This window comes from Boleophthalmus pectinirostris, unplaced genomic scaffold (assembly GCF_026225935.1).
Source record: "Boleophthalmus pectinirostris isolate CB_2022bp ecotype Guang Dong unplaced genomic scaffold, ASM2622593v1 HiC_scaffold_1, whole genome shotgun sequence".
NCBI classification, from domain to species: Eukaryota; Metazoa; Chordata; class Actinopteri; order Gobiiformes; family Gobiidae; genus Boleophthalmus; species Boleophthalmus pectinirostris.
This window is the reverse complement of record NW_026570970.1, coordinates 31,887,328-31,910,247: the sequence shown is the minus strand read 5'-3', so window position 1 is coordinate 31,910,247 and position 22,920 is coordinate 31,887,328. Positions and strand designations below refer to the sequence as shown.

Genomic DNA, 22,920 nt, shown 5'->3' with positions numbered 1-22,920 from the left:
ACTTAGTGCTGAATGCTTATTTTCAAGCAACATCATTTATTGCGTCTGCCAATATTTCATCCATTTTCTTCCGCTTTTCCGGGGGGTCTGCCAATATTGCGATGTTGATATTTGCTACATCAAAAGGTGTCAATACTTTGCAGTGACATCACGCTGGCGATGTTCTACATGTATCTGTATGGTGGAATAGCTACTATTAAAACACAATGCACACATTAGCAAACACTGTCAAAAAAGTTTTAAGAAAATCTGAAAATTAAAAGTGGATCTAACTGAAAAACTGCTGGCTAGCCTGTGACAGTAATTTTATGTGCGAGAAACTTGTTTAACAGCACAAACCGTCTCACCTGATGTAGGTCCAACTACATCAGTTCTTTCTGATTAGACTGTGTTAAAACAAAACTCAAATTAAAGTAAAACAACAGAGCTTCAGACAGAGCAGTGCCTACAGTTAGCATCACACCCCAAGGAAATGTTGATGACATCTGCTGCAAAGTATCAGTAGTACAACTGTTGCTAACAAAGCTTCTTGTTTTGGTACCAAAATGTTTTCTGCAAGATGTTAACACCTAAAAGTCCCAACTGGTTCAGTCTGGTTTGAAGCACTAGCAGCAGGACAACCTGTACACAAAAAACCCAAAGAGGTTTGACTCACCTCTTTGTAGTGGTGTCCATCTGATTGATCAGTGCTGTTGTCCTCAAATCCACTTGCTACACAAAAAAAAAGACAAGTTTTTATTTAGATTTGTTTATATACGAGGGTCTAGTGTTTGGTTGAAGGGCACAACAACTGCATGTAGTCCTTAGGGATCTATCGCCCATCTCTAGTAGGGCTAGTTAACCTTCATGTTAGAAGTTAAACTGTAGAGACGGTATTCCTTTACCTGGAATGTTCCACAGTATGGCATTAAACCTATCAGTCTTACATTACACAACTACATGTGTTACTCAGTTACCTTGAAAAACATGTATTCCAAGTGTGAGTGGGGTCACCTTTCCACAGATCTTGCATGTAACTTGGTGTGATCAAGTTAGAGGAAGTTAAAAACTACACAGTGGAACAAGTCCCTCTGTATTAGTGTAGAATAACTGAGATAAAACTGATGATGTTGTATAGGGTCCTGATAAATTCATGATACTATCGTTGCTATACTGGCCACCTTTCTTTTAGTCAGTGGAAACACATAAATAAATAGCACTGCATTCACTAATGAACAAAACAAACAATGGGCATTCTTTTCACAATCCTTCTTTCCCAGAAGATTTTTCCACACGACAAATCAGTCTTAAGACTTCACAGATGTAGACTCAACTTTACCAGAAAATGTTATTGCAGCATTAACGACTTTAATTAAACTTTAAACCAGGTATTTAACTCTCCTGGATGTACCGGGTTTAACAAAGGCCAAAACACTGATTGTACTGGGACAATGTAAACCCTTCAAGTCATTCCCAACTAAAATATTATTATAAAAAATCTGGTGCTAATTACCAATAATATTTGATTTTGTGAATAAAAGCATAATATATCGAATTTGAATGTGTGAAATCAAAATATAAAGTTTGCAGTTACAGACCACCCACACAAAGGGTTTATCCACAGGGAGGTCCCACCGGCAACAACTATTAAGAATGAGTCATGAGTGCAAGGCCCTCCAAGCCACTGAACCTCAACTACTGTTTGATGTAAGGGAGGAAAGTACAACTAAGCATGTACTTTTATGTTTTAGCTTTAGAAACAGATAATTAACAATTGGATTTTACATCGTAAAATTTATTAAATGATTATAAAAAGTGGTTCAGGTGTGGTTCATTTTTTTAATATCTAGGGGTTTTAATTATTTTGAAAGTATACTATTTATGTGCAGCAGAATAAACATCAAATTACAAAAAGAGAATATTTAGAGTAACTGTATTTAATACTATTTATAATAACTATACCTTATTAGCCTTAAAAAAGCATGAAGCCATTCATTCACTCAACGTCATGGAACATTTATAAATGTTTCAGGCATAGTAATTACTTCATTAACGGGGACAGTGGTATCAAAACCTTTTTCATCAAGAGCTGTATATTGAAACACAGATGAAGCTGAGGGCCGATTCAGAGCCAGACTGATGGCCAATACAAAATGAGAAAAAGACCATGCTTAGATCCTCAAAAGTTTGAGGAAATCAAATGTTTGTTTGAAATCAAATGCATTTACTGAGGATGGGCTATGGACCTCTCCATCAATAGACCCTAATGATTAGGAATGATATTATTTGCACAACCATTATTAAAAGCTACACAAGTTTATTTAATAAATTATAAGATCTTCACACAAATACTATCGTATGACTTTTGCTAAGTATTAAGCTCAATAAAAGAGAGATGAGTGACTTACTGTCTGGCATGCTCCTTGTGTCATAGTCACTGGGTCCTACAAAACACACACAAGTTAATAGGACTCATTTAATAACAGTGATCACAATACACATTTATTTATCAAATTACTGAAATGTCAGAAGACAATTCAGTTCTAACAAAATCTAAGATAGCAAAGTAGGGAACTGAAGTTTGCTATTATTGTTGCATAACATTAGCAGCCAAATTCATCTTAAGAAGTTGCGTCTCCACAACACTGACAATCATAGACATATGTACCTTTGTTCTTATGCCCTCATGCACCATGAAAAGTACAAACTAAATAGAAAATGTGAAGGTAAACCTCTAAGGAAACCAAATATTGATGGAGTGATTGTTGGTATTGTAGATGTGTGCTGCATTTTAGTACAGATTGATAAATCCTAATTCTTTAATAATGAAGGTGCATGGAGTTTAAAAAAACACAGTGGAACATTTCCTGTATTACCAGATGACATCACAAGGTGGAACAAACTGTTTTCTGTTTAAGAACTCGGCCTAAATATGCACGAGTTATGTTTTAAACATGTATGAATGAAAAGGGGATTGCACTAACACAACTCGGAGTGCATTTTGATGCAGAAACAATGTTATAACAAAGATCTGAAAATCACATAATATGGGCCCTTTAATATAGAAAAATATATAAATATACACATCTATAACAGCTATGGTCTAAAATAGGTACTTTTCCTTTTATAACATTAGGAATCACAAAATAAAATCAGTGAAATCAGATCAAGAATTAGCCTGTAAAACGAGTTGATTCTCTGCAGTCAGCATCCTCCTGTAATTGAGTTAGTGTGTTTTTCCTATTGGCCTGTCTGCATATAAAGCCTGTGTTGTTTTTATGGAGCCCTGGCTGTGGACACTGTGGATGACACCAGTGGATCTTTAGGGGCCTGGCGGACCACTGCTCCACTTTACTGAGCCAGAGAAAGAATGTGAGAGGGAAGTCATGCATGTCCTGCTTAATCCACACATCACATGCAACACTCAAGACTGAAAACCAACTGATTCTGCTGCCATTAATACTCATGACATAATTTTCAAATTCTATTATTGCTACATTTCTCATATGTTTGTTTTCAGACTTAAAGGTACACTACATAATTTTTCTGTTGGACAGCCTGCAATCTGCCTATATCTGCTTGACACCTGCTTATCTCCATGGAGATAAGCAGGTGGTGCCACCAGGCCAAATGACACTGTAAGATGTACTGTATGTTTTTTGCAATGACAAATTATAATTATTTAATGCCATATCATGGTTAAAGTTATTGCCTGTGTTTGCTAAAGTGTGCATTGTGTCACCATGGTAACTAACATTCCACCAATTGAGATATATTTAGAACACCACCAGAGAGATGTCACTGCAAAGTATCAATAGCACTAGGCTCTAAAAATGATTTATCTGGCATATCCTCCACCCCACATGGGAAAGTTTACTGAATACAGGAAATGTAATTGACTATGTTATTTCCAGTCCTAACTCTGTAGACATGTGACTAGCTCTCACACGCCTGCTCACCTCTGCTCTCTCAACTCCGTATCTCAGAATCCACAAGGGTGATGCAGCATAAACAACTCTTCAAAGTCTGATGATCTATGGATGTCATGATCTCATTTGGTTTAACTGAGAAAGTCTGTTGAAGTCACATGTTTGATTCGATCCAGTGTAAACAAGGTTGACCCAACACATCATAAACTGAATTATAACCACTTCACCTCCACACGGTATCAACACAGAATCTCTAACCTTTTCTCAACTTCAGAGACATCTGTGTTCACATGGGAAGAATGCACAGGTATAGAGAGTGTAGTGAATCTGCTTGGCCTGTAGGAGTGCTGTAAACAAAATTGGGGCAAATAGTACAGTTTGCCAGACCTTAAAAGAGGGGGTATTACTTCTATACTTCTACAGGGTAACATATTTAGATCCCTGTGTTACCTTGTATTATTTTGAAAATGATATATTCACCAAAAACAATATAAATGTATAAATAAATAAGTCACTTTCTCTCCACTACGCACTGCCCTGTCAGAGAGGCATTGCGCTAAGGAAATTACTACACATCGCATCAGGTTTGTGAAGTTATAATGTCTTGTTTTGTATAATACTCCTGTATATTTATGAAAAACAGCCATGCAGGGACATGGATGGTGGGCTTGTGGGCTGAGAACTGGACAGAATCTAACCATAAGGAGGGTTCAAATAGGGCCCGGGAGAGATCACTAAATTACTGGAACATGCATGGATGACATCTTTAATTTCTTCAGGCATGTTTTTGATGATTGAACAACAATATAACATGGTACAAATCTCCTCTTCTTTAAGAAATATTCCTTAATTCTTAAAGGTGCACTGTGGAAGTTTTTTGATGGAAGACTTGCCTACTTGGTGTTGAAATGTTCCACAATATGGCATGAAACTTATTTATCCCCAGGGAGACAAGCAATTTATCCCATTAGGCCAAAATGATAAGACAGATTTGTGGAGAAGCGAGTTCATTCAAAGTATATTATTTTTCATGTTTTTAGCAATACCTGTAATTTATTAAATGCAAGATAGACAAGTTTAATGCCAGACTGTGGAACATTCAGTCAGAGCAATAACATCTCCATGGGGACAAAAGGTTGATCATTCACCAGGAAAATTACATGGTGCACCTTTTTACACAAATTCTATTCATACAGCTAGAAAATAGCTAAACAGTAGCAACAACTAGGAAGAATACACTAAGTCACATTTACTATAATTATTTTGATGCTTTTTGTAACTTTATTCCAACCAAATTAAAGTTCAAAGAACTTGACGCAGCTAAGAATTACACTTTGGCAAAAACAAGTTAACAATGTGACAGAGGCTAACCGGGGGAGTCAAAATGCAACTGAAATGTGTTATTCGCTAAACTTTTCCATTTACAAAATCCACAAAAACTGCATTTCAACACTTTCATAACTGAGGAAAATTATCCCATGACTAATGCATGAATTCCCATTAGGCTTGTCTCTGGTTCAACAGTCAGCTCAGGACAAGACTCTGGACATGACACAGCTGTTTGGGGACTAAAACTTCAACAAAAAAGAAAAGAGGAGATCTTCTGACAGATTTGGCACGGGTTTGTAGATGGAAAACTGTCAAAGAAAAGGAGGACATTTTAATCTTGTGACTTTGAATCATGAGAACACAGGCTCTCAAACAGATGGCAACAAACAGAGACAAATGAGAAAAAGCTGCGTTCATTTTTATAGAAGTCCAAGTTATAAGTGTGAAGGTTTTTGTCCATTTTTGTTTATACTTCTGTTCCAGTTAGTTGCAGTGAGGGATACCCAATTTTGTAGAATGGGTTTTGGGAAGCCCTTCTCTAAGAAATGTTCTTTGTTTGTAAATTTTACTGCATTTTTGTGAGTTTTAGAGGACGTTTTTTCGAAACTACTGCTCTTTTTTACTATGGTGATTGAAATGACAGTCTCTATTAATTTTTTTATCCAAATAATCCAGCAAAACAAAGTAAACAAAGTAAACAACAAAAAAAAAAAACATTAATTAATTAATGACATTTGGCCTCATTTCCCATGCGTTTTCCCTATTTGAAAAACACACTAATAATTTTCATAGGATTATCAGGTTTTCCAGGAGATTTCAAGGAAGTTTGGGGAACAGGTGTGATAATTGTAAAAAGAATTTTATGTGCAACCACTGTGCACAGCTTATCATCATTAACATATGAAAAAGAAAACAAAAAGAAAAGACCAAAATATGTGTTACTCTTAGCTGGGCAGTTTGCATCTAGCTAGTGGAGGATTGATCAACTCATCAGTGCTCATAAAAGGTTGAGTTATGGTATATGTCTCCTCTTATAGAATGGTGAGGTCAGGTTTGAAGATTTCCCAGCCAGTTAAAGCACTATCTGCTTCTGTTCAAAGTCTTTCATTTCTGGAGGATTTCTTGCGGTGATTTTGACGGACTTATAGCTCTGTGAGTTTGGCAGACTACACTGACCTGCAGCTCTTCCACAGGGCTTGTGAAAATCAGGAGCAAAACAGATGGAAATTTGTGAACATTTCTTAGTAAGAGAATGGGACTGTGAAATGTCACAAAACAAACAAAATACTAACACTGATAGAACTTAAAGAGCATCCATTACTTATCGAAATGTAAATGATTCAAAAAATCATATTTTTGTCATTTTGTAATTTAGTGTGATTTTATTCTATCCTTATTCTTTTGTTAAGTGTTAAAGGTCCTATACTAGGCAAAATTTACTATTGTGGGCTTTAAGACTTAAAATGACCTCATAAAAATCAGAGATGTGTTTTTTTCACTCATGTATTATTGGATTAGACTGGCTACATTTCCAAAGCTCAAAATGTTCTGTTCCACCATGTGATGTCATGAAGCAGTAGTTTTCAAATTAGCATCAACCTTTTACCTTTTGGTTAAACTGACAATTTTAGGGCTGTAATTATCGAAATGATTGAGTGAAGGTGTATGGTGTATGAACAACATTATAACATAGATTTTTAAAAATGCACAATTTAAATTTAGCTGTAACTATTATAGGACTTAACTGCTGCTCTTGCAATGTTCAAAACAATTATCTAACTGTGGCAGTTCACAGAATGTGGTTTAGACCTGACTTTTTGGCAGCAGACTGGAACAAATACGTGAGGAGCTTGTTCAGCCATTAGGGCTGACCTCTGAGATGAATGGGTGTTTATAAGCTGCAATTTTTGTGTTAAATCCTCTAAATTCCTTCAAAGGCAATTTAGAATGACTTCCTTTTGTGTCAGCATCACACTAAAACAATGTGGTTAGCATGCACATGATGTTTGCTAACTTACACTAGTAAACAACAGCAGAATTTAGGCTCATGTTTAAATTCAACCATAAAACCTGTATCAAAGCAGGCTGACTGTTTATCTCAACCAATCAGCTCCTTAGGCTTTCCTCTCCTTCAACTTGACATTTCAGAGACCCTAGATAATTGAGAAATATTTTCCCTAGCCTAATTTATTCTCCTCCTTATTGTTTTTTGCCATATTGGTTGTCATTTCTAATGCAAACAAAATGTCTAATGTAAAAACAAATTATCAGTATGAGAGTTTATAAATTCTGTTTTCTGATTGATGTTATAATATTGTGTCCTCATCAAAAACATACCTGGAGTTGTGCTTTGTTTTTTTCCCATAAGTTTAACACACAAATACTGCATATTCAGAGTTCTTCTCTCAAATGGAAAACACTCTGTTCCACCTTGTGATGCCATGTGGTAATACAGGAAGTGCTCTAGTGTGTTTTTAAACTCCATACACCCTCACTAGAATCACTTGAATTGGAATTGACCATTTCTACTGAACGGACATTTTAAAACATTTTGAGATAATGCAGAGTTATTCAAACATGTGTGGATAAAAAAAAACACTTTTTGAGGAGGTAAAAACATTATAACATGGCTTAAAGTTCACAAGAATTCCTTTGTGTAATATAGGACTTTTAACTATTTGACTTTTTGAAGGGTCTTTCAGGAAAATAATGGAAATTTAACTTCCATAAACACAAATTCCTGTCCCATATTGAGCTCCATAGCTGTTGTTTAATGTCACATCACACTTGACAATCACCTTGACCATCTTTAACCCCAACCTTGACCTATAGTCTGCATACCTGTGTAGTATTACCCAGTATGGGACATCTTGAGACAACACACTCTTCCCTCTGCTCCTCACTCACCTCTCAGTTCACTCTCTGATCCACTGGGCTCTCCGTTCAGTCGTTTGAACAATGACCTCATGACCTTTGCACTCCCAAAGCGTTTGAATCGGGCACGCACGTTTTCATGGTACCACTCCAGTGTACCGATCTTTAGCACCCTACAGAAAAAACATACATATTTTTAGTTATGAATAAGAAGATTAGTCAAATTTTAAATGTAATTATGGTTGAGGTTTTAAACTGTTACAAAATATTTAAAATGAAGAAAAAAAAAGTTATGTAGTGCTGAACTGTATTGTATTTAATGTAAATGCAACTGTTTGTATCTACCATATTTTCTATTGTACATCTGTATGGTTGATTAACATGTCACCTTACAATTGTTTTGATAAGGTTTGATGAGGAAATTTAGAATCTCTACCATACTGATTGTACAATGCATCCATGGGGATCATAATGATGAAAAATTATTACCTTTGGCATCGCAATTAAAAATTTAATACTACATTTAAATGGGAAAAAAATCTTAAAATATAACAGGAATCTGAAACCATATATATGCATATTTAAACTCTTATTATCCATTTTAAGGACCCCGAGAAGACTAATTGGGATCAACATAAAGAATAAAGAGCTATGTTGATGGACAGGGCTTATGATATTAAAGGCCCTACATAACACAAAATTGACACTTGTGAGGTTTAAACCAGTTTAAAATATTGGTACCTTGTCAGAAGATACCTGGACTTGTGTTTTGTTTCATTCATGCATGTTTGAGTAATTCTTAGTCTGTCTACATCTCCAAAAATCAAAATGCTCTGTTCCACCTTGTGATGTCATGAAATGGTAGTTTTCGCGTTAACAGCTACCTTTAACCTTTATTTCAGTAAAGACTTGCAATTCCAGGGCTAAAATCATCCAAAGGATTCTAGTGAAGGTGCATGGTGTTTCCAAACACAGAGTAGCACTTTCTGCATTACAACATGATGTCACAAGGTGGAACAGAGAGTTTCCAGTTTGAGAGAAGAACTCAGCTTAAATATGCAGGGTTTGTGTGAATGAAACAAAACACAACTCCAGGTATGTTTTTGAAGTGGAAACAACTATATAATATAAATCAGAAAATAGTGTAATATGGGCCCTTTAATAGACTAATAACAGGAGTGTAAGGTTAATTACATGGTCACATATTGCAAAGTTATACAATGCCCTATATGGGAAATGGGAAAATATATTGTCTCCATATGTTATTTTTATCAACCCCATAAAAAATCATAAAATGTTCTATGTTCTTTGTTTACAATGTAGCACAAGCTATATTTTTGGCAGACTGTTTGAAATTGTGGTTTCAATTAGGACCCAAATAATCAAACAATTTTTAAACATAGTTAATGTACAAAATCATGACCCAAGAGCCATATAAAGTACATTGCAGGCTTTGTTCATGTGAATATGTTTAGTGTTAGATGAACCTGACGCTCTCCAGACACAGGGTTAGTGACGGGCCAGTGCAAGTGCTCTGTCTTCAACAATACCATAATGGAGCCATAACAAGAGGCATGTATTAAGTTTTATTGGCCAACGAAGTGTAGTTTTACTGACAATTTTACAAGATATTTCAGGAGTGTATGGGTTAAGTTACTCAGAGGTACTCATAAAATGGTCTTTTAACCCTTTAGAAGTTTGTAAAAAAAATGTATAATTGCTATTTTATGTGACCAAAAAGGGAAAATGATGAATGAAAACAGATGTCTAATTGTTGATTTAAATAGGTGATGTATCAGAGCTGTGGGACAAATGTAATATTGTCTGACAAAAACATTGCCCCTCTCTCTATAACTGCTGCTGAGGGCATCATCATTTTGGTCTTAAAATGTTTGTATTCACAAATTCTCAGGATACCTCAAGATATGAACATTAATAACAGACAAAACGCCCTCTTTCCCTTCATTACCTTTAACAGCCTCACTCCGGATTGGCTCTTCGGTTGCTATGACACAATTTGGAGACAATATAGAACTTGTCTCCAAATTCGTTGCTATAACTGCAAGCCTCAATGAGCTTCATTTAGCTCAGTTGCTACAGCTGGCACCGCTACTACTAGAGAGAGCTTAAATACCTCAGTAGTGATAATATGTGAGTTTATACCTGGTCATGTGGCAGGGATGGCAGACCCAGCCCTGCTCCTTCTTGCTGTAGTGGCTGCAGCTCTTGCACACAGGCAGAGCAGTCCAAGCACTGGACTTTGTTGGTGATCAGGATTTTGAATGGTTTGAGACAGCGGATACAATAGGACTCTGAGAGGGGGGTCTGGTGCAGCAGCTCCCTCTTTGTGTCCTCCTTTTCGATCTTCGTCTTCAGTTCTCTGTAGTTAGAATGTGGGAGATGTTTAGTGCCATAAATTAAAATAAACACACATGTATTGAAGTAAATGCTTGGTTTTCAGTCTATGTTTTGGCCCAAATCAAATGCAATGGGACTTTAGGCTTTATGTCACAACTGAATTCTACAGTTGTCACGTAAATAATTTGGCATAGATAATTTATGCTGAGAGAGTTTTTTCCCAAATAACTGCAAAAGTATTACTGTAAGATTTTGGCAGTGAATCAAGTCAAAATAAAATTAAATGTTCTTTAAATTTAAAATTTCATACACACTGTCTATTTGTATCACCAGATAAGAAGTAAATAATAAATCAAATTCTGATTATTCATAAAATCCATTGCAGACAAGAGTATGAATGTGCTGTAACCAACTGTCAAAGGGCAAACACTCCCATTAGACATTTTGAGACAATATAATAATAGACAGTGGCACCAAAACAAAAAATCTACTGGTGTTTAGCCACAAAGATTAAGCTTTTTATTGTCAGATAATCAGAAAGTGCATGTTATCATTCTAGTTGTTGTTTGCTTTGTGAAAAGCCTGTATAAACTCATTGTGGTGAAAATTAAGGATGCTCAGAATCTGAATCTTGATTTTGAAATCAAATAGTAAATGTCACTTCAGTGTAATTATTTTGCCAAAACTCTACAGCCCTACTATCTTGTATTCAAATGTGCATGTTTAATAAAGACAAAATATAATATTAAGATTGAAAACAACTCAATATACAATACACATTCATTCCTATCATTCATATCTTTACAGTGCATTCTGAGCGATCTTCTGCTGATCTCTGAAATCTAAGAGTCTCAATCAGCATTATAATATGCTTACTGTACATTCAAATAACAAGTCCCAAATGTGTGAGAGGGAGTGGGTGGAGAGCGGCACTGCAATGAACACAACTCAGAGACAGCACTTTTGTAAATCATAGACACATTTGGCTGGGACTCTCATTTGTTCAATCTGCTCTTAGCTAAACCACAGATATACAAGCACAAACAGTCGTTCTGTGATTCAAATTAGATGCTTAACATGTCCAAGTGCAAAGATGTGGCTGCAGAGGCTGGTTATTCAAAACAAGAGAGCTTGGCTTTATTCACTGCAAATTGTGTTTAAAGATTAATAAGTCAAAAAGCGACTAGGGCTGTGCAGTTAATCAAATCTGAATGGAGATTTAGTCATGTTTAATCATCAGTGGAGAGGTCTACACTCAATCCACAACATGGACTATTTTTTTTTTTTTTTGTGGTTTGCTTTAATAAACATTCCAGTCTTTGTTTAATTGGCTTCACTCCTTCATAATTTCATTTCAACTGCATGTCAGTGTATTGTACTTATAAATGACCCATATTACGAATGAGCGTGAGTGTTGGTTATGTGCAAAAGATAGTGAACAAATTAGATATAAAACACCAAAAATAATGACACAAAATAAATAGGCAAGTACAAAATATAGTCAACATAGTGTATACAACCATGTGAGTTTGCCAAGTATTACATGATCACCATAGCAACACAACACAAACCACTACTGGCTCTACATGTAAGTATCTGGTTTATTGCTGCTCCATCCTGTTTGTTTTGTGGGATTTCTATTTATAGTAAATAAACTGTGGAAAAGTAGCAACAATATTTTGTGGTGAGGTTTTAACCAAAATGTACACACTGTTCTACATACAAACTGAAAGAGGTCAGTGACTTCTTTAAAGGTGCACTGTGTAACTTTTCTGGTTTGTGTTTCTATGGAAAATGCTTTCTGAGCTGCAGAGGTTTTTATTTTTTTTTGCTGCTGTACCAATTATACCCTATCCACATGTTTTGATAGATCCATGACTGGCTGTAGCAGTATTGTGCCACTTCAGAGATTAAATCTCCTATTTTAAGCAAAATTGGCTCTTGAGCTTTAAGACATGTTATACCGATAATGCCGTTACCTCATCATTCTTTCTTTCACACTTTTGAATAATCCTTTATTATTAGTCTGTCTACATCTCTTAAACTCAAAATGCTCTGTACACTGTGATGTCATGAAGCAGTAGTTTTCAAGTTAACAGCTACCTTTACCTTTAGTTCAGTACAGATTGGACATTCCAGGGCTGAAATTATCCAGATTATTCTAGTGAAGGTGTATGGAGTTTAAAAACACAGTAGAGCACTTCCTGTATTACCACATGACATCACAAGGTGGAACAGAGTGTTCTCAATTTGAGGGAGGAACTCAGTCTAAATATGCAGGATTTGTGTTTTAAAAGTGTGACTGAAACAAAACACAACATTAGATTTGTTTTTGATGAAGAAACAACAACACAGCATATAACAAAGATCCAAAAAAGCATAATATGTGTCCTTTAATATACCTGTAATTTATGACATTTATGTTCTACTACCCTCCCTTTTTTTCTGTCTTCTTCCCTTCTTTTTTACTTCTCATTCCCTCATCTTTCAGGTATCAGGGAGTTACAAAGCCCCAAACAGACCATTATTATTATTATTATTATTATTATTATTATTATTATTATTATTATTATTATTATTATTCCTTTTATTTGTCCCACATTGAGAACATGCATTCGAAATCAAGAAAAAATAATAATGAAAATACAATCACAACAGCAATAGACATAAAATGTATTGCAATACTGTACCAACACAGTAAAGCTACAGGCAACAAAACTACTGTTATATACACTGCAGCATGAAGCATGTAGGAATGCAGCACAAGAATAAATTGTAGTTTAAAGGGCCTATATTAGGCTATTTTGTGATCTATGACAATGTTGTTTCCTCATCCAAAACATACCTGGAGTTGTGTTCTGTTTCATTCACAAGTTTCACACACAAATCCTGCACATGGGTAGTGTTCCACCTTGTTATGTAGAACAGAGCATTTTGAGCTTTGCAGATGTAGGTAGATTAATAATAATGGATTGCTCAAACATGTGTGAATGAAACAAAACATAACTCCAGGTATGTTTTGGATGAGATAACTGCATTCTAACATAGCTTAAAGCTCACAAAATCGGACCTTTAAGTGTCTACCATGGTTTCTGTTTTCACATAAGCTACATTCATAATTACACAAAATTATGAGACTGGAGTTTCCTTCCGAGACACAGTAACCACTAACATTTGAATATACAATGTGTATTTGAAGTACTTGTAACACAGTCTGTTCTCTTAACTCTTAATTGTCTTGCTTCAGTGTTTAACAGCAGCTAGAGCAGACAGAGCAGAGGAATCCACATTTGGCCGACAAGTTCACAAAGAGAGCAGACTGCTCCCAAACATGGACAAGAGCCACTGAACAATTCAATAAATCTGTGTTCTCTTTGTTTACAGTGGATCTGACAGAAAGGCTGTGGGAACTCACTGGTCCTGTAGCTGTATAAAGGGTGCTGGTCTGGGGTCTCAAGACAATTTATGTTTTGTTTTTTTTTCTTCTATGACTGAACTGGATTTTTACTGGCAAAACAAAAACTGTTTATCTGAAACAGTTTGCAGTGGTCCAAACATATTCCCCACTTCTCCTACTAGCACCTTGTATTTATTGCAACGAGTTTATAATTGCATTTGAAAAATTTCAGGGGGCAAAGCGGACTAACTAATTACAACTAACATGCTAACAACAATACTTCCTGGTTTATAGAGATAAAAATGCTTTATAATTAGATGTAGAAAGCACACAGCGGTTTTGAAGAAGAGCTGCTTTTACAATATATTCGTACTGGGGCAAAACAGATTTTTTACCGATTACTTTATAACATCAAAAAAGCAACAAGCAAAAAGAAGCAAATTAATTAGATAAGTGTGTATAAAACTTGGTCTAGGATGAAGTTCAAGGATGAAATGAAATGTTTTTGTCTGATGAGGTTTCACAAGATTTAGGCGTGACAGTTTTATAAGTAACCCACATGACAATCTGCACCTATTTATACTCTACACAGGGATCAAAACAAGAGACAGAGTGGTACTTTCAAAATAAAACTCAAACTTTGGACACATAGCTGCATTGGGGCTGCACAATATATTCCAATTAAAAACAATTATAACTGTTATTTGAGTTAGTGCAATGATCAAATCTCAAAAACTGCAAGTATTAGAAAAGAAATGAACCAAATACCCTGTATATTTATAGAAATATCTTGTTGTACCTGTAGTTTAAACCTTTGCAAACATGTTCTGAAATGCATGGAATTCTTGTATTAGTTTATCTGTTCAGATTTCAGTCTTCTCTCATACAGTATGTTAATGCTCCTCAAGTTGTCTACAATGTCCACTATGAACAGAATCCTACTTTTTAAACATATTGCAAATCTAATCACAATTGAGAATAATAATTGGGTGTTTTTCCCCCCAAAATGGAGACAATAGGCGATTAGCCTGTTGTTATGATTTGGGATTCTGCAAAAATAAGATGAATAGGAATTGAAAAGGAAGTCAAATCAGGTCTTTAGTAAATGCATTATTTTCTTAGAAAAGGCAAAAGATCTTGTTGATTTGAATTGATCAGATGATGTATTTATCCTGAAATTGAGCACATGGTGAGGGATTAGACAAGGGGAATTAGTTTGATACATTACTGTCTGGCAACAAGGAAATTCCCAACTCAAATACATTACATCAGACTGATATCAACCACCAGGCCAGGACAGCATGTGAATCATTGTTAGTTTTAATGAAGAAAGTTAGGTTTGATCACTAACTGCAAATTAATAGATTTGTGTTATTTAATTAAGCAGAACCTATTCGAGTCAAATGTAGAACATTTTATGAGCTGCAGTGAAGCCAGTACTAGCATGTGATATCCATTACATCTGCATGATATGGACAAGACAAAAAGGTTTTATAATATTTTACAAATACAACACATATTTGGAGAAAAAATTTAAGCTGATGTCTAATTTAAAGTTAAGGTACACAGGGACTGCAAGCAATTATTAATCAGTGCTAGTGCAGCCTCTGCAGCAATGAGAGTGAATTCAGGAGGTTCTGAGCTTTATGAGTAAAACTTGCAAGTGTCCTCTATATACAGGTTTAGGCACTGGCAACCCAGAATCATTCGTGAGTGTAGTACCCGTATAACTAGCAAGAGAGCTGGTATACCTTTGACACAGTAATTGTTTCTTATGGTCTTCTACTGGTATACTGGTTATTCCATCACATCACAAAGCACTAACCAGTGACTGCTTTAGATGAAGCACGACCTCAGGGGTCTTCAGCGAGGGACACCCAAACTGATGGAGAGCTGGAGCAGGAACCTCCTAATATATATATGGTGTATAATTTATTAGGGGAGTCAAAGTCTCAAAAATGGGTTGAACCTGACATGCAGTCTGCCATACTTTTTATTTATGTTTTTTTGTTAACTTTGACCCTTAATTGTGTTTTATATTGAACTGGGCCTAGTGTCGTGTATAAACATAACTTCTCTGTTACTGTACATTCAATACTAGGGGAGTATTCTATAGAAGTCACTTAACAAGTCCACGCTTATCCTGAAATCCTGAACTGAAACTAGCTCCATCTCCAGTTTAAGCCTCAACTCGTTACATCAGAGAAATAAGCGAATTCAAGCCTGAAGTTGTGTGTGCTCACAGTGACTCTGAGAAGGACAGATCATTGGAACAATGGCATCATGGAAAATGAGCTCAAAGTGTGAACTTTTTAATGATCTGATTAAATGAGAGAGGAGCCACAGCGCAGTGTTTGATTTGGGCCACAGAACTTTTTCGGTCATTCTGATGTGAGGAACGAGAGGAAATACATGAGTTCCCCCTCCTCTCCCAGTCGCTCCGTGGGTAGAGATGAGGTGGGCTGCGGAGTGCGCAGCCTGGTTAATACGGGCAGGGGAATGAAGTTGCCTGACCCCTTCTCGATGCGGAGCACAAGCAGAGTGTAAGTTCGGCTGTGCGTAAAAGGAAAACTGTAACGGAACATTTCACACAATCCGGGCCAACGTGTTTGCAGTTTGTCAGGGAGCGAGAGATGAGGGAATGATGAGAGAGAGAGACAGATGTGATGAAGGAGCGAACAGACAGAACCCACTGAAAACCAGTTCACCCTCATACTTCAAAAATGAAGAAAAAAAGGCTAATCAACCAAAGATCTCGTGATCCCCTGCAGTACCTCCGTGATCCCCCTAGGGGTTGTAACCTGTTGAAGACCTCTGCCCTACATGGTTTATAATATGCTCTGCATGTGGGTCAAATTTAAATAGAAATGAGCTATTTACTGTCTGTTGATTAATCACTCATCAAATCCTTTTTGTTGCACCCTTCCTCACACTGCAGAGTCAGTGCAGCTGATATGAACCACATGAGGAGCTCAACACTGTATTTAGAAAAACAAGAAAGAGTGTGTTGCTCTCACTTTGGTTCCCACTGATGCAAAGACATAAGGATCATAGTATTTGGAGACTTTCCCACACTAAATGAAAGATTAAATTTGTGTAATCTATTTAGGATGCCTTTACAGTAACTTACATGTGTGATCTTATCTTCTCTTCTTTACATGACCATGAACAGATTTGATAAAAGGACTGGGAAATCTTCATAAACCAAGTATATTAAATGAGTGCTTGCCATTCATCCACAAACCAAAACTACCAAAGATCCCAATGTATATTTTTCCATCAACCCAATCCTCTTATCTATAATGTCTGCATGGCTCAGTCAAAGTGTGGAGGCTTGCTAATGCTAATATTTAATGCTAATGCTATTTTGCAAATTCTAAGGCTTTTTTCACCTATATGTTGTATGTTGTATATGTACGAATTTTTCATACTCATACATATCTTTTCATCTGTTACAATTTCAGATCAATGAAAAATTTGCACTTCCAAACAAAATATGATTATTTAAATTGCCAAAAGTCTTCAAAATGTCGCCTATACAGTCCTGAGTGTTTGTACTGACCCGAGTCTGTCCTCCTCTTTCTTCCTCAGGTCGAAGTCTCTCTGGATCACCTCCCACACATGTTTGGCCTCCTCGTCTGTCAGCTTGGACAGGTCCAGCTTCTTTCCTGTGGTCATTGAGCCAGGCATGTTAAACCCGCAACCTGGGAGCTCTCCACTCTGTGTGCTGCTGCTGGGCTGTGTAAAACAATGCAACACATGAGTTAGAGCAGTGACAGCCTCTGTGGTCATCTTTTCTTTTGTAAGATTAATGAATTTGTACACGGTCCTTGACAAAGAGTAAACTAAACGAAACAGATATAGTAACCACCTTAAAGGTGATTAATTGCAATAATGGGTCAACATGTATATTTTGCCAGGAAAGTCTTTGAGATAAAATCTCTCTTTTTAAGGGATACCTGGCCCAGAGGAACCTTGGCAGACAAAGTAAAACAGATGTTATACAAATGCGGAAGCATTACTCTCTAAAAGTGCCATGATATTAATTTTGGGAAAATGATATTGTAATATCTAAAGAAACCAAGGAACATCCATCTGCTTCTAATCTTACTACTACAAAAAAAAAAAAAAAAAAAAAACAGAAGCCAGAAGCAGTATATTATAAAAAAAACAAAAAACAAAAAAAAAAAAAAAACCTACATTGCATTCATGTAACCTCATAACAGCAGCTTTAGTTGTTTAGTTGGGCTTTAAAACTAGTGTCTACAAAACCAGTAGCACAAGTAGGTCAAAAAGAATCAGACTAGTCAGGCCTCTTAGCTCTTTAAATCTAAAATGCAGTGCCTTCAATTTAGAGCCATGGGTGAACGAGTTCAGAGCCAGTTCATGACAAGTGTGTGAAAACAGTTTGTAAATAAAGTCATGGTTCATTTCAGTTCAGAGTAGGTAATTATAATTTTCACATTTGTTCATGCAGGCTGTGATTCTGTGGGTGTTTTCCTTCTTCATACAAAGTTAAGTTTTAAGTTAAGATAACACAGTGTATTTAAGGTTTTTTACAATTTAAAGTGGACATATCATACATTATCTTGGCCTTTAATTTAGGGCTGCAAACTAGGGCATAATGAAAAAGGTGAAAAAAGAAATACATTTGTTTCCATTATCTAAGACTGCTATTGCATTATTTATAACAAAAAGATGGACTGACATGGGTGGATGACATAACTGAGTGGAGGATGTGAATCATAATTAGATAAATCAATTATATGCACTAATGTTATGATCTTACAGCACAAGGCATACTAAAAATGGTCTTTCAACTGTAAATTTCAACTGTAAAACAACTTAAAGTGCCCCACATGAGTCCACAGAGTGAGTTAACATCTTATAACCTTACAATACTTACAGACAGATATTTCTATGGGGCCAAATGACAGTTTACAAGATTTAACATTCTGACAAGTGATTGAACTGTCACAAAGTCTGGAGCAATATGGCGGCTAAGGTAGCTCTGAGTAGACAAAACAGATCAACTCAAAAGAGAAACATATTTCTCCACTGGGGCAGAACACTATTACTTGTCTTCTTTAGCTTAAAACTAAAAATCTTTTTGTCATCTGCTCTGAAGGGATTTCAAACAGCTAAACCCTCATACTGTTACAAAAGGAGTTACATCAAGATTCTTCTATGGAACTTAAGCACTGCCTGTCACAGTCATTTATGTGATCCATGGCAATGTGCCAACTTATCCTAAAAGCACTGTGTAACTTTTCTGGAGGGTGTAAGGAACCATGGAGGTGTTAGACCTTATGTTCCACAGTATGGCATTAAGGCCAAATTACCCAACTATTTTCAACTATTTTTCTCTTAAATGAGTAAATTATGTTTTTTTTTTCCCCAGCAGAAAGTGTATTGTAAAAGCAGAACTTTGTGACAAAAATCAGACAGGTAGACACTGTCTCAAACTTGAGGAATGAGCCATGTGAGTCAGTCAAGAGTCACCATGATGCTTTGGGATTAGAGCAGATTGGCTGCCCAAGAGTGGTACACCCTGCTTCACGTTCTGTCTGAAAAAGCTGTTTAAAGCTGTGCTAATAGACAAATAATTCTTACATGTGGCTGAGTGGCTAACACTCATGCCTCACAGCAAGAAGGTTTGGGGTTTGATCCCCGGGTCACCCGGGCCTTTCTGTGTGGAGTTTGCATGTTTCTCCCCGTGTCTGGATGGGTTTCCTCTGGGCACTCCGGTTTCCCCCGTCAACCCAAAACATGCTACACAGATCTCCAGGAAGAACAGTTGATAGCCAAGGTCAATTAAATACAATCAATCAATGAATCTGCCCAGGGACTACAGGTGGAAATTAGCACTGACGGCACAACCTGGTACAATGCATCTCTCCTTTTAAGGTTAATGTAAAAATTGTGCACTGTAAATGTGAACTCTACTCTACTAGGATGTTTGTGAGAGCTAAGGATCAGGTAGATAAATTTAAATACATACTTTATTTTTCATGGTTTGAAAATGGGGTACCCCATCTTTAAACTTCTTGCATTTATTTAAATGTTTTCAGTGCTCATAAATACTTAACACTTAAAAAACTTGCATAAAGTGAGTGGAGTCACCTTTCCACAGATCTGACCTGTAACTAGGCCTAGCAGTGTCATCTGTTTGTCTCCATGGAGATAGATATACGTTTAATGTCATACTGTTGAACATTCCATGGCATTTATAGTGAAGCTTTAAACCCAAACACACCTCAAGTAGAAGATACCATTTACATTTTTTTCTCAGACCAGGAATGTCTTGCCCTTCAAGTAATTGTCTTGTTTTTCTCAAACTACGTCAAAGCCTCTTTAAGCATCCAGTGACCTAATCTAATTTCATTCTCTGTAGCAGTAAATTCTAAAACAAGCTCAGTGCAGTGAGTGGGTCTGTAGACAACATGGCTAAGGTCTATTCAAATAAAGTGCAAGTTTCTCATGGATAATTTCACCTTGAATAGACCATGCCTTATGATGTTTGCTTTATGGGTGTATCTTAATGCATCTTATCTCGCAAAGAAATCACTTATTTTAGAGTTTAAAAATAAAGATAATATTGTTCATTTTTTAGTCTTATTAAAATGTAACGCAAGCCAGCTTTGCATAACTGTTAAATTTACTGTTGTTATAGATTAATTAATTATTCGAAGGAATCCAAGTGTTTGTAAAGGGAGTGTTTCTTTCAAACAGGTGTGACTGCAAACATAGGTGTAGACATTTCTCAAGACAGGATCACATGCATATAGTTATATAAATATTGTAAATAACATATGCACCTGCAGTGTTGCATATTGTTTAAAATATAATGACTCTTAAGACATTTTTATCCATAGTCAACCAATGTATCTGTCCCTTGGATTTGATTGTTGAAACAGAAGAACAAAAAATGCATTCAAATACATTTGCACAATTACATCAGTTTTTAATGCTTTAAATGGACCCATGTAGTTGTTGTTATTGTTTTCTTTGTATTGTCCAAACAGGTTGCTCATGAAAAAGAGAGCCTGGTCTTCTTATTGGGCTTTCTCTGTCTCAATAAAATGAAAATGAATACATATAGATTCCAGAAAAACTAGCAAACAGCAAATTAACTAATCTGTTGCCTGGTCCTGTCACATGCAGTAGATCAAACACAAACTTGAAAATTTGAAGTTATTAATAGGACCAACAATGCTATGCTTTCACATATAATAGTCATAATAAATATAAACATATAGGCATGCACGATATGCAGCTTACCTCAGCAGCTTGTTGTAGACTTATATCCCCAGGGCTTTGTTTCTGGATGCAGACCAAATCACTGACTGCAGGGCAAAACCTAAGCACCAGACAGAAATGTTAATCACATGTCAGGCTAACAAGGAGCTAGAAAAAAAAAAAAACTCCTCTCTCTCTCTCTCTCTCTCTCTCTCTCTCTCTCTCTCTCTCTCTCTCTCTCTCTCTCTCTCTCTCATCTCTCTCTCTCTCTCTCTCTCTCTCTCTCTCTCTCTCTCTCTCTCTCTCTCCTCCTCCTCCTCTTTTCATTCCAGTTCAAAGAGTTAAAATGTGCACTAACCTTGTAGTTCAGTACAAACAGAAGTGTGTACAGTAGCCAAAAGATTTTACTAAAGCAACAGTACCTTTACTTCTAAATCTGTGAAAACTGCAATTTAACTGTCAGACCATAACATCTGATTTATAATTTAAAGTTAATTTAATTAGTCTGAAGGGGGAGTAAAGAAACACAAATATTTAAATAATTTTATATTATCAACATAAAGCTTTGTCATTTATAGACACTTTCACCTGAATAAGAGTACAGTTTCTTCAAAGAACAGGAGTAAAACTAGAAAAGCACTAGAGCGCAGACCTCCACCAAGGACTACCCCCATTTTTTATATAAATTGTGATAAAATCAGTCTTCTGGATCAGATCCGGATCAGCCTTTGGAATATGAAAGAGGATCCCATTGTCCATCCCTGAGTCAAATTTCATGGGGTTTGGTCAATAATTAACCGAGATATTGAGAAACAAAATTTTTGGCCCCATTTACCACAATGTTAACTAAAATTTCAAAGTGATCCAGAATCCAGGATTTCTTCCGGATCACCCCCAAAATGAAATCAGTTCTTCCTTTTCACATTTCCAACAAATCCTGAAAATTTCATCAAAATCGGTCCATAACCTTTTGAGTTATGTTGCTAACAGACAAACAAACAAACAAACAAACAAACGCCGGCAAATATAAGTTACAAGTTAATGTAACTACCCACCTCTGAGTACAGACTTAATGTGTGAAATATCAATCCGCTGAGAGGCATCCATTCTGGATAGTGGCCAAACTGTAAATGCATGAGGAGGTTATGGGAAGGCCAGGCAGGATTAATCACACAGTCATGTGTTACCTGGAATTAAGAAAAAGCTGTTAATACTAAGGTTACTATAAATTTACTGATGGTTAAGACTGTTAACTACTATATTGACAAAAGATCAAAGCTGAGCAGTGTTTTTAGGAGTGCCTTTATGCTTTTCTTGGTTTTGTTCTGGTTTGAGTTAAATCCTGATGTACTATATACACAGTTTGGATCTGTTCTAGTCCAGGTTTAGTCCGAGTTTAACTTTGGATTAATCCCAGATTTGATGTAGTGTGTGTGCAAGTGTGAATGCAGCTTTACTTCCATTTATGAACATGAGATTGAGTCCATATTTAGAGCTCAGTTTAAATATCTGAAGGAATATAATATTTAATATTTATGCATTTTAAGCTATGGAAAGGCATTAACAAACCTACAGTCAGTATCATTATGTATTGCCATATTTTCTGCAGCAGTATATTCAACTTCAAATATTATTGCTATAGCAATAATATTTGTGGCGACATCTGCAATACATGTGGTTAAACCAAAGGTAAATATTGATACTGATGCAGTGTTAGTTTAAAGCTTACTGCATATTGTAATGCTTGTCTGACTGTTTGCACAAGGTGAGTCGAGTTAATGCTCGGTTGGTACTTGTACCCACAATGTTTAACCT

General features: G+C 36.1%; 1 protein-coding gene across 1 annotated transcript in view; it reads right to left on the bottom strand.

Annotated features, from left to right (window-relative positions):
• Positions 1 to 21,200, bottom strand: part of mlphb (melanophilin b) — a 40,588-nt gene extending 19,388 nt beyond the window's left edge. Inside the window, 7 exon segments of the mRNA XM_055150415.1 lie at positions 656 to 711; positions 2,388 to 2,423; positions 8,145 to 8,284; positions 10,275 to 10,352; positions 10,354 to 10,491; positions 17,429 to 17,604; positions 21,148 to 21,200. Coding sequence (XP_055006390.1) covers positions 656 to 711; positions 2,388 to 2,423; positions 8,145 to 8,284; positions 10,275 to 10,352; positions 10,354 to 10,491; positions 17,429 to 17,556 — 576 coding nt within the window. The 5' untranslated portion in view covers positions 17,557 to 17,604; positions 21,148 to 21,200.
• Between the last annotated feature and the right edge of the window lie 1,720 nt (positions 21,201 to 22,920).